The 13,227-nt window shown below is 37.6% G+C and overlaps 1 protein-coding gene across 5 annotated transcripts in view; it reads right to left on the bottom strand.

Annotated features, from left to right (window-relative positions):
• The window catches only part of FNBP1L (formin binding protein 1 like), a 97,658-nt gene that overhangs the window by 17,167 nt on the left and 67,264 nt on the right, over window positions 1-13,227 (bottom strand). For all 5 annotated transcript variants that reach the window (XM_019479049.2, XM_019479046.2, XM_059728061.1 and 2 more), the window contains 7 exons: window positions 11,262-11,315; window positions 9,553-9,700; window positions 9,057-9,119; window positions 6,463-6,567; window positions 5,730-5,858; window positions 3,772-3,918; window positions 972-1,175 (listed from right to left, as the gene is read on the bottom strand). In XM_019479049.2, the coding sequence (XP_019334594.1) occupies window positions 972-1,175; window positions 3,772-3,918; window positions 5,730-5,858; window positions 6,463-6,567; window positions 9,057-9,119; window positions 9,553-9,700; window positions 11,262-11,315 (850 nt within the window). The remainder of the gene's footprint in view (window positions 1-971; window positions 1,176-3,771; window positions 3,919-5,729; window positions 5,859-6,462; window positions 6,568-9,056; window positions 9,120-9,552; window positions 9,701-11,261; window positions 11,316-13,227) is intronic.

Genomic DNA, 13,227 nt, shown 5'->3' with positions numbered 1-13,227 from the left:
TTTTAAATGATGTATGGATATGTTCTAATATGGGACAAATCAAGAGCTCAAATAAATGTCCATGAATTTAATTATTCCTTTTGATAGGCAACAGCTATTAGTGACCCCTGCTGGTGGATGAGGAAGGCATTTTACACAGAAAGCCTCAATTAAGACTAACAGCAAAATAGTAAGAAAAATAGCAACATCTGTATTCTAATACCTTTTCCCAATGCTCTCTATAGAGCTATTCATTCATTATTTTTTTCTTGAAAGCATCTGCCCTACCAAACTCAGACAAATCAAAATTTTTACCAATCAGATGTTATACAGCATTTAATGTTTTCAAACAAAGTGTTTTTATGAAAACATAATCACAAACATTCAAAACTAGCAACAGGTACAGTAGAATCCATGTGGTACCCCTACACATACTCATGACGGTGGCATAAAAAGGGAAAAATGGGTTTGTGCCTTTCTTACAGTACAAAGTAGACCTGAAGGTTAATTTGTTCACTGCAGCAAAGAAAAAAAATGCATCTTTTTTCTGCTTGCTTTCACATAAACAATTAATAGCTTCTCTGCTATGTTTTTTGGAATGCCAGGAAATCTTTATAGCTACTAAGGAAGAGAGGGAAAGTGACTTTTATTTAGACCACTTAAAACTCAGTAGGATATTAAATAGGTGTTAAGAAGCCCTAAATGTAAACAGCTGGAGGAAAAGGTCTCTGATTAAATATTTCTAGTCCAATTTTGTACATCCTTCAGAAACAATATCAACAAAAATAAAGACGACAAGACTTGCCATTCTTGGTTTTTCTAGGATCAGAGAGATCAGAACTCTATGCCAATCTGAAACACTCAGATCTCTCTAAAAAGACTTAAAAATAGTAAAGGGCACAAACCTGATTTTAAGAAAGTAATTTCTGCCACCACAAACTCCAAATCCTAAACAGGTTTTTATTTGGAATTAGTAATTTCATAAATGTTACCTTTGGTTTCTTTCCAAAAAGCCACAGCTTGCCCTTGGCCTTGCCCACAGTGGTTTTTGAATCAATCTTCATTCCTTCCTGCTTTGGTGTGCTTATGGTACCATCAGAGATGGTCCTGTAAATATTCTGACTGTAATCTTCAAATGGGAAGTCTCCAGGAGGTTCAAAACCAGACTTGAAGCAGTCGATCACTATTTGAGAGTCCTAGATACAAAAGACATTGCAAGGTTTTTTTTTGCTTTTTCATTAGCTATACATTGTTTTATACACTGGCTATGCTCTAAGTAAAAAAAATACAACAGAGGTAACATGGACTGCATAAATAATGATTCCTAAAATCAATCCTCGTGCAAGCAAATTAAGGGAATAATTATGTTTACAGTCGCACTGTTCCTGATAGTTCTTGTAGTACTGTCGAAATGAATGAGACAAATTAAGAATCAGTGGGTTTAACTGCAGGACTAGAAAACGGAACTCAAAATTAGAGTCTTGCTGACATTCCTTCCCCCTTTTCACTCCTCTGAATCAAATTCTCAATCTGTAAAATAATAATGCTCTATTGTAGCTCAAAAGAGTTTTATGTATTAATATTATAAGATAAACCAAATATTCTATATACAGTATCTAGAGTAAAACATGTGAAATGCGTCTGTATGAATGCACATCCAATTTCAGATAAATTAGCAAGGTTTCAAATAAAACACTTTATAAAAATGTCTCATTACACGTGAAAAATGCATTCTTAATATATTTATAATGCCCTTTACAAACACATTGTACATTTTAGTATCTTAAGGCCCATTTTGTTTCTCTTAAATCCAATGGCAAAACTCCTCCCATTGATTTCAAAGTCTGTGGGATCAAGCTTATAATTTAGTATCTTAAGTATAATTTTGTGTAATCACATATTACACATTTCAGATAAATGCAGACCAAATCACACACACAATGAATTTATAGACACATACTGAAAAATTACATATGCATAATCATAAAGATTAAGTCATTATATATATTATTCACAGGGACAAAATTAAGATCATACAGGCAATCTTAATTGTCACTTTCTAACTTCTGAGTATTTGCCTTTGCAATTTTAACATTTTTTTTAAATTTAGTGGATGTGTTTACAAGAGAGGCTTTAATGTGCAGTAGACCAGGGGTTGTCAAACTGGGGGTACGCGGGACATTTGGAAGGGGAGTACACTCCTTAAAAAAGATAGAAAACCTCTGCAGTAGACCAATTTACTGTGCAGACTGTGCAAACTGGTCTACTCTGCAGCAAATGCAGGTAGCAAATTAACCACAGAGTAGTTACTGCACAGTAATGCATGTGTAGAAGGCTGACTGAGGACAAATTTGTTCCTGTTCAGCCAGGCAGCCGGGGGTGGACGATTGCTCCCTGCCCCCAAGACAGGTCCTGGCCAGCCACAGGGAAGCCCTTCTGGGTAAATCCCTGCTGGGCACACTGCTGTAACAGCAGCTCTCCTGCCCCGTGCACATCAGGACCCTTCCTGATGTGTATGGGTACAGGAGACAACTGGATATCCGAGAGTCAAAAAAAAACCCGTGGGGAAAAAAAACACAGAGCAGTGCACACATGGGCAGCATGCCCTTGCAGCACGGAGAATGCCTCAGTGTGCAGTATGTAGTGCGGCGGACATGTTTGTGGTGCCACATACCACATGGCCATGCTTGTCTGGATACACCCACTGGGAGCAGATTTGCTTCCAAAAGGGAGCACGTGTAGTCGTCATCCCCAGTAGGCTTACGGCACAGTATTTTTACTGTGAAGGAATCCTACTTCAAATTAGTTGCACATGTAGACATGCCCTGTGAGGTCAAAATGCCATCTGCATCCAAAGGCTTTTCAGCAGCTCGAAGAAAATAAGTTGCTCTCAATTTAAAAGCAGCAGCATTCAGATCATGAATTCTGTCAACACAACTGGCAGACTCAGCAAAACTGGCCAGAACTGAATGGTATATAGAGGCTCTTTCCCTCTCTAAGTAATGGCTGAAGCACACTGATGGGAAAGTGAGAAAGCGCAAATTGAACTTTTAAATATACCAGAGAGTTTGAGCCAGGTTTGTTGATGTATTATGGTTAATGGTGATTGGCAATACAGGCATGCAGCATCTGGCATTTAGAATCTGAAGAACAAAGCCCATCAGATTATACCAGCTTTAAAGCTGGCCAAATAACGAACTCAAACTATTTCTATCTCTCAACTTCTGCAACATTGAGAACTTAAGATCAAGTAGAATGTTATCAGCTAAAAGAGCAGAGGTCAACAGAGTAAAATTGGCATGCACCAGTATAAGCAGAAATTCAAGAGACATAAATCCGTTGACAACTGTTTTCTCTGTGACCAAACAAAAGGAAACAATGAGTTTCTATAAACGTGAGTTCTCTTTACCTAAAATGATTTTATGCTACAGCTGTGAAAATATGACCCCTTCCAGTACAAGTCAGGGTAACCAAGGCAAAAAATGTCCAAAATGATGAGCCCCGAGAAAACATAAATGGCGTTTTTGATTAAGTGGTAAGATAAAAACTGAACTGCATATATAACTGACTCCAAAATGGGAAAGAAGCCTTTGGACTATCCTAAAGTTATAACTCACTTATTTGTGTAAAGCCCCTATGAAGACATTAACTTTAGGATTTGGCTACAATATTTTTTAAAAAGTGGAAATATAAATCTGAATGATTTAGTGTGTACTTCCTGCTATTCAATGCATCTTGTGTCTTTCATGTTGATTCATTTCTGTAGATTAAAACATAGCTAAATACACTTACTCTACGTTCATCAACTGATTTTGCTGCAAGAATCATTCCTTCTAAACATTTAGAAATTATGGGAATAACTTTTCGTTCAGAATCAGCAAAACCTTTATAGCATTCACTAAGCTTGACGGTCCTTCGTTCATCCATTTCTTGTAGTTGCTACAAAAAAACCCAAAAAAAAACACGAGATAAACATGAGTCCGTTAAGCAATATTCCTATTTTATCCTGTTTAATATACAGGTATAGTTATAGTAGCCATTTGATAACAGAGTCCTGAATGCTCTACCACTTTGTACTAAACAGCTTGATGTAATTGGATAATTGGAGAAAAAAATATTTTTTTTTAAAAGTCACAGACTTAGTAAAAGATATATAAAAAATGGCAGTCATGGAGAATGGACATTCACACCACTCCCTTAAAAACAAACTAGAAAAATCTATTTAAAACCCCCCTGCTATTAGTTAATCTAAGATACCAGTTAAGTCACATAGGAAAAAAAACAGTATTACCTTACAATGTTACCCAACACTTCCAATGAAATAATGAAAAAAATCGAAAGAGGAAGGCTTATACTGCAAAAGCAAGTTTTTGGGATTGTATTAGCTTAGAGACTCCAAGAAACATGATTAATTTCTCACCATAAAAACGGATTTTGACCCTGGAGAAATAAAGGTAATAAAGCAAGTCTCCAATCCAAACTAAAAACGAATGATCAAAAACAAACAGCAACAAAAAAGATCAGAATGTTCCTCTTGGGACTTGGCTGCAATTTCTTCCTCAGTCTGCTCCTGTCAGGTCCACTGGCACATTCCTTACCAGGCAAATTCTTTTAAGTCTTTTACAAGGAAGGAAAATTTCTCTCTGTGAAACCTAGATCATCAAATAAATAATCCTTTTAAATCTGACCCTCCCCCAGCTTCTGAAAAATCTCAAGTGTTCTCAGTTTATTACATGTTTAAATGAGTTCAAGGTTTTCAATTTTCTTCTGTTTCCTCTCAGAGATTCACAGCAGCATTCTTTGACATTCTTTCCCAAATGCCTCTAACAGATTTGATTGCTCATAACTGATGCCATTCCTAGCTCAACGTTTACTTGATGAGTTTTACAAGACATTCAAGTTTTGGATAATTATTTCTATTTTTTTTTTTTTAAGAGGGATACATAAATTGGCTTCAGAGAATTCTTTTTTGGCTGCAAAGTCTGCACGGACCGACAAAAATTTACAGAGTTTTAAGAGAAGAACATATATTTTTTGGGAGCGCACGCAAATTGAATTAGATGCATATATGTTTCATCTGCCCACCGTAGTAGTAAATTACTGCAGTTCAGTTTCACTTACTGCAAGTAAGAGTAAACAGACAAACCAGTTACCCTGGATTCAAGGACACTGCTGTAAGTCTCCCCTTATCCTTTTTAAGCAGAGTTATTATTTCACCTGTTTACTCCATGCGACTTTGTGGATTACTGTTCCCTAGGTCAGCCTTTACTGCCAGGGGTCCCTGCATTCTATCCTGCCAGTAGTTACAGGTGGGGTATACCAAGTCATACCCAAGGGTATTAGCCATAGGACATAGCTCTCACTGGGAAACAAGGAGCTGTAAATCTAAAGCATCAAAAGAAGGAAGGGCCTGACATTACTAGAATGAGACTTTTAAGCATCTGCTCAATCAGCAGTCTCATACCCCTTATTTCTTCTTCTGCCATATGTCTAGTAGTGCTTAAACAAACAAAGGAAAGCCTAAAGTTTACCACAATTTTAACAGAAAATATAACAGCATATTTTAGTGAAATTTCTAAATCTAAATGGCTATAAAGCAAATCTTATCTAATAAAAACCTTGAATAACATATTATAGGTACCTTCGGGCAGTTTAAGTGACGTAAGTGATCTATTAAACTGATAGAGGTAAAATTTAAAATCAATTTCTCCCTAACATAGAGAAAACAATTTAGGTAAATATTGCTGTACCTTGTATATCTGAGGAATAACAATGTAGAAGTGTTTGTGTTGTTCGCCATTGAAGTTCTGTAGTTGTGCAGCATATTCATTTTTGTTTTCATCAGCCATGTGTGTACGCAGATTTAATTGTTGCTTAGCCTAATGAAAAAGTCACTTCAGTAAAAACATGCCTCATTTGTGTTCTTCCAAAAAAATGTAGTGTGTTACTTTAACCAGCTTTCCTAGCAATCACATAGGAACATTAGTCACAATAGCTGTAAAGTTTTAAATGCTTCCCTCTTACAGTTTGAGAAAACAAATGGAAGAGATGCAAGCACCATCAAATTTGTACTGTCAGTACATGGTTAGCAACTAGCACTAACTCCATCTTTAATCACCTGAACTAATGACAGATCAGAAGGAGAAACTCAAACATATAACAATGTAAGCTTCATAAGAATGAACCACCCCAGCTAGTGCTTCTGTGTACATATGAGCAACCTTGCCATTGCTCCTACCAGCAGCAAGATATGCAAAACTAACCTTAAAAAATGAAGAAATACTTCCCCTCACTCCACTATGCACTAAGTTTTAAAGGATAAATTGTACTGTAATTTTGATACGGTGTATAACATGCGAAGAACACACACATACACACATTCTGCCAGTCCGATATTGCTAAAAGAAAAAAAGGCAATAAAAAGAATCAACATTTTCTAATAAAGAAGAAGAAGGGGAGAGGAAGAAATGTTATTGCTCTTACCTTCTCAACATCAGCCTTTGTAGCATTAGTGTCATTGTCCAGTCTTTCATAGCTTTGTTGTGCCTTTTCTGCCTCTCTGCACTCTCTCTCAAATTTCTTTTTGCTCTGAAAAAAAAAAAAAAATCACAAAAACCTCATTATTACAAATTATTTCAAATGGCTGTTATCTAAGCTTCCATTTAAAGTTCCATTTCTCTAGTTTAACAATCTCTGAAAATTATACTACTACTGTCTTCTTGGGTCTATAGCCAAATCACACTCTCTCCAGAGCCTGGAACTTACTCCATGTACCTTAATAAAGTTCCAGCACAGAACCAGTCCAAATAGGCTACAAAATTATTATACAAGTAATCAAAACCCCTTATTATAGAAGCTTGCACCTAGTTAAGAGAGTTATGTCCAGGTTTTAACTTAGGCTGAGATGACCAGTATTGGAAGTAGAAAGAAAACCCCCTATAGGGACACATATTTGTATAGTTGAAGATTCATTTTTTTCCAACTATTTGAAATTGAACATCCATATTACAGTGACTTTCAGAGGCAGTTACATGGGCCAGATATACATTTTGATATTTTACTATGCTTAGACACTTGGATCAACAATCGTGTTTGCTGACAGGCTGATGTGCATGTTTTAGAAATCAGCATAGACCAGAACAAACAACATTCAACACTGTCTTCTCAGGGCTGTCCAACTTCTAAGCCCCCAGAGGCCACATCAGTGGGGACCACACCAGGCATGGTGCCCCTCCTCCTTTGGGCCCTGCACCACATAGACACCCCCCTCACCCCCAAATGCTCAGTGAGGACAACTCCTCCATACACACCGCTGCACTGCATCTGCACCACCCCCTCCTCACTGCTGCACTGTGCAAGTGCAATTCCCTCCTCCCGCTGCAAAGTGTGCCCTTGCAGGCAGCACTCCCACCGCTGCCCCACAAGTGCGACTCCCCCCAATGCACAGCCCCAATCCTGCACAACCTCCCTACACCCAGCCTGGACTCACCTTCAAGTCTCTGTGCTGCTCTGCATCACCCCACCCTGGTGAGGGCAGGAAGAGGCAGCCAAAGGAGAGAGGTGGAACCCGGAGATTCTGGCTGCTGTTGCACCCAAAGGAATGGGGGGAGCAGGGTTTGAAACAAGGAAGGGCTGGGGGGGAGGGACCTGGGCGGGATGGGGACGGGTGAGCCCCCTATAAAAAATGATAGCCCCCAGCCTGCCCTGCACCTTTCTAAGCAGCTTAGATGGCAGCAGCTCCTTACAGCTTCTGGCTGCCACCACCACAGACACCCCACAAGAGTCGGGAGTGCAATTCAAACCCAGGGCAGTGGGGGAGTAGCAGCCAGGTGAGACCCCAGGGGCTGTAACTTAACCCCTCAGAAGCCATATGCAGCCTGTGGGCCCTAGTTGGACAGCCCTGTCTTAACTCACTGGAGTTATACCCTCTGACATGATCTTAAAGACAGTATACATCAAACCATCAATCAGCTAACATAATTGCTGACAAAAGTGTTCAGACATAGTAAGATTTCATGGTGTGGACAAAGTCGTCTCGCTTGACTGTAGCCAAAGATTGCTGATCTCAATGTAGCTGGAGAGCATATCAACTCCTGGAGAAGTGTATGATGAACTTGCCAACACTATTATGATGATAAGCGCTGGCACAGAAGAGAACCTGGGTCAATATAACTTTAGACGCATCATTAAGTTATGAAGTCTTCTAATCAGGGACTTTAAAAGAAAGATAACTGATCAACACCCCTGGAGAATGTCACCTCTTGCATTCCTCTGTTTAACAGAGTTTATGCGGCCTGCAAGGGTAATAAATATAAGAGCAGCTTGATAATCTGATCATTCCTGACTAGACCTCCTGTTACAAGCCATCAAAATCAAGCCCAATGCTAATTACAGATTTATTTATGCATTTGATTTATATGCTGCCACCCCCAAAAAGGCTTATGATGGCTTATAACCAAAGATAAAACAACACATTCTTAAAGCATCAACCTCTGAAATGATGCATAAATAAACCTACTTTACAGCTGGGTGAATTTTAGGATAAATAGCAAGAACAAGATCTAAAATAAGCTACTAAAACTATGATGGAACAGCAAAAAAATTATGAGAATGTATTAAAAAGGAATAGCACAGCTAGTGAAATTCTGCCCTACATAACAAGATAATCGTTAAGCATGTGGCTGCAGGTGAGAGCAGGCCAGGAGAAAGGGACCGACAGTTAATGGTTTGAATTCTTATTCACTTCTTTCCCAGCCATTGCCAGTGTATGGCTCCAGGGCATAGAAATGAGTGTTCTTTTCAAGAAAATTCTAATATATCTGAAATCTACTTGCCTGTGCTACATAAATCCCAAGAGTTTGACTCCTATGTAGAATAGATACTTACACAGAGATTAGCTGTGCAATGAACTACAAGTACATTATATTCTGCCTGGGTTATTAAACAATATATCTAGTATGAGCATTCAGTCATATAAAACTTAACCCTAATCCCAAACAGATGAAAAATATAAAGCAAGCATGATGATATCAGTTATCTATAGACTGCACATTATTAATGTTAACAAAAGAACTCACATTATCCATCTGTTTCCAACACATGTCGAGATACTGCTGAGCTTTTCGCCCCTCTTGAAGATGCTGGAAGACCACAAATAAGATTTCTTTTTAAATAAAATCACAGGTATTGTTAACATTGCCAATTTCTGTGCAAGTTTCCATTCTGTATGCTGAGACAATTGTTTTCTGCTTTATCAGGATACTGTCTGGGACCTATGACCAATTATACAAGAGCAGCACTACAGACCAAAGTTATCTTCATACTTAAAATTTATTGGCAAGCACAATCTTCTAAATAGCATTTCAACTATGTACGTTTATTCAGAACAACTATACCCAACACATACATTTCAAGGAGAGTAATCTAATATATTATTAAGCCATACACAAAAAGTATCAAGAACAATTATAGCTGCCACATTTAAAAATACTGATCCAGTAAACAAATATACAGATTCTTTCAGTAAAAATAGCCATTTTATGTGTAATTATTGGAAAAGAATACAGGAATTACCATTTTCCTTTCTGTTTTTAGATCATGAGAGTATCTCATTAGTTCACCATATACTCTGTGTCCCATTTCTTCTGCAACTACTTCTCGCTGTCCTGCATAGTCATTTAACTCGTTAAGGATGTTAAAAAAGGCTAGACATGTGGTAAACCTGACAAAACATATTAAAAAGATATGGTGAAATATGGGTTTTTTTTACAATCACTATAGATCTCTTTACTTAAACAAAAAGAGAACACTGTGTGTTCAAAGCAGGTGTATTGTCAAATAAGTGTACACTTAGTACTAGTTGAATTCTAGTGGAAATACAGAGTGGGGAAAACCTAAATTGAGCTCAGGATGCACCATGTTCTAACAGAGTTTTATAAGAACACAGGTTTTTTTGTGGGTGGAAAAAAAAAGAATAAGAATACTACCTGGAAGACCCTGTGGTATACTGGCATCTCCTAAGCTGCCAACTGAGAGGCCTGAGCTTAGGAATGAATTTAGGTCCCTAGGCTCAGAGGCTGAACTTGTTGCAGAGATGATGTGCTTGGTCTCGAGGGTGGAACATGCCAATCATGCCACTGATAGGCATCCGGATGGATGGTCTACAGAATAAGCTTGCTATCAGCTCTGGAGACAGCTGCCTGCTTGCCTGCCCACCTCTTGGCTGCAGGTTTAGGTGCCACTATGGCTGGCACTAAAGAGGGAAGGAGGAGGGGCAAAAATAAGGGTAGAAAGTGCGTGTGGAAGGGAGGAAAGAAACAAAAACAGTCACTGTATTAAAACAGGCATTTTCTTTTTTTAATTGTGGAACACTGCCATGTCCATGAGGTTGACAAGTGCTGAGCTCCAATGGAGAGTTGGAAATCCGGACACTTGCGGTCCAAGTGTCTTTGAAGGGGTTCATATAAAACTGAGTTCCTGAGGAATCCTTAAGGTTCCTGCACCATATGTCCCTGGCTGCAATCTGAAATCTAGCCTACCCGCTTTCCCATCTTTTCAACATTCTTTCATTCTTAGGCCCTTACTTATTTTTTAAAAATAACAACTGTGCTTTCAGCCAGTCATCAAAGAATCAGGAAGAGTACAGACAGCAAAGCAAGCTCAGCTCTTAAACTGGTAATCATGAGGTTGGCTGCATCCAGATTGCTGCTGCTACAAAACATGACTGTAATCTGCTCTGGAGCCAACCAAGTTACCAGTGCAACATACTTGAATTCCACTAGCCAAAAGTAAATGACTATTCATTAATCACTCAGAACCTAAGTCTGCAGAGCTACACTCTGCATGTTACCAGGACTCTCAAAGAGTTAATTCATTTTGTAAGGGGAAAAAGATAGTAACCGACAATTTAGGGGCTATTCCCATTCCCCATTGCTATACTAAACAAAGTAATTATTGTGCTAAACAATCATTTCTAATTCTGGACTAAATTAGGTTTACTTTGCAAAGCATCTAATACAAATTATCACTTTAATAACACTTATAATTTAAAACAACAATGGAAAACACAAAATATACATTATGTTTCAAAACTAATAAAACAAACAAAAAAAAACTCAAGTAGAAAAGATTCTGACTCCATTACTTTATTTTTTTAAACTGATCTATCAAAATATTTATTCAGGAAAAGCTTCACTCAGGACAATAAAGATTAAACAATGAACAGTAGTGTTTGCTATTTATACTTGGAACTTTAAATACATATATATGTAGGTTTTTTTTACCTGGGCTCTTCCTCTTTGGATGAACGTTTAGGACAGTACTTCTTGACCAGATTTCTATAAAGGAAGAAAAACAGGTACACTGTTTTTTATGATGAAGTTTTAAATCTAAATGAATATAACTGACAAAAATAGCCTGCAGTGTTGTAAATGATCTTCATGAGCACATTTTACAACAACACAGGTCTCTTTCCAGGACATTGACTAGAGAATGTGCAAAACAGACTAATTCCTGTTGTAAGCTCAGTGCAGTAACATCAGGGAGACATCCACAAAACTTCAATAATTAAGAGCTATTTGGTAAAACAAGGTAACTAAACACAGAACAGTAAGTCGTGCATTTATATACTGGCGTCTAAAAATTCATATAAAAAGCAGAATATCAAATTTGACATATATCTGGACATACAGTCAGAGTGCAAATTGCACCAGCACTCTATGAGGTATTAACAGTAAGTGCTATTTACCATTATGTACGAACCTGTTTGCAAGGAAACCCAGTGTGCTTGGCTTGACTTTTAAGCAGACATGTAGAAGAGTTATTTTAATGATGCTACAGATGCTGTCTGGAGGGAGCTGATTTTCAGCGTACAAGGAGCAGTATCTTTATTTAGAGACATATAATATCTTTGAACACTGCTGGAAATATCAACATTCTGAAAACTAAACTAAAAAGGAGACCCAGACCTCAATCCAACACCACACATCACACATGGCAGCCCAATTTATTTAAAAAAGGAGACAGCTCACATGTGTCCTACATGGGATTTTGAGCAACACATTTACTACATTAAACTCACTTACTCTCTGGTAGCATGGTATAAGCTGCTACAGAAACAACTGTAGGATATCTTCTGTTGTAAGTACTGCTGCCAACATCAGCCCAAAGGAAAGTTCAGAACTTAAAATTTTGAATACCTATTTTCCTCCATGCATTCTGCATAAATTTAGTGTCCCAAAGATGCCCATACTCCATCATGAAAGTCCTTCCTTTAAAATCCATTTTCTTTTTATATTTTTAGTATAAGAAAAAAGTCACATTTTTACATTGCAGAATCTGTTTTACATAATCAAAGTTATCTTGGCTTTATAATGCACAAACATAATTATAGGGGTGTAGGTTGTAGCTGTGTTGGTCTAAGGACATAGGCAGACAAGGTTCTTTGGGTGAATCTGTTATCTTTTATTAGACCAACTTAAATAGTTGGGAAAATTTTTTTAGCAAGCTTTCGGGTTTAAAAACCCTTTGTCAGGCAGAGGAAGCCTCTGCAGTTGGTGTGTGCTCTTCCTGGATGACTAATCTTCCTAACTATTCATTCCATCCAGGAAGAGCACACACCAACTGCAGAGGCTTCCTCCGCCTGACAAAGGGTTTTTAAACCCAAAAGCTTGCTAAAAAAATTTTTTCCAACTATTTAAGTTGGCCTAATAAAAGATATCATATTCACCCAAAGAACCTCGTCTGCCAAACATAATTATAGCTTCATTGTTGATCTCATATTTCTGATGGAAACTGAATTTCTTTTTCACCAAATAAAAAATACTTTTCTATATCGAAGTAAAACAAACAAATTGAAGATTCCTCATTAAAAACAAACAAACAATAGAATCTGCACTTGCTTCCTTGCTAGCACAGGTGGAAATCTAATATTTCTATTTTATATTATTTTCCAATAGTTCTAGTTGTCTTGTCATAAAATCAGTTGAATTCTATTCTGTTTCTGCTCTACTAAAAGTTGTCTTCTATCTTTAAGATTCCCTGCTTCACAAACTTTAATATCTACTGTTGAGATAGAAATAGAAAATTCTTTTAATTTTCTTAATTTTCCCACCATACTAGTCATGGATTTTTGCAGTGTTAATTCTTGTCAGCATTTAAGTAGAATTATTTCAAAGTAAGATTGATAGTATCTGTTCTTTTAAGAGTCTCCCCATAACCAACATGAAGTGGCAGTCAGATTTGGTTTTA

The sequence above is a fragment of the Alligator mississippiensis genome, chromosome 5 (assembly GCF_030867095.1).
Source record: "Alligator mississippiensis isolate rAllMis1 chromosome 5, rAllMis1, whole genome shotgun sequence".
Classification (NCBI taxonomy): Eukaryota; Metazoa; Chordata; order Crocodylia; family Alligatoridae; genus Alligator; species Alligator mississippiensis.
This window is presented reverse-complemented; position numbering and strand designations above follow the sequence as displayed.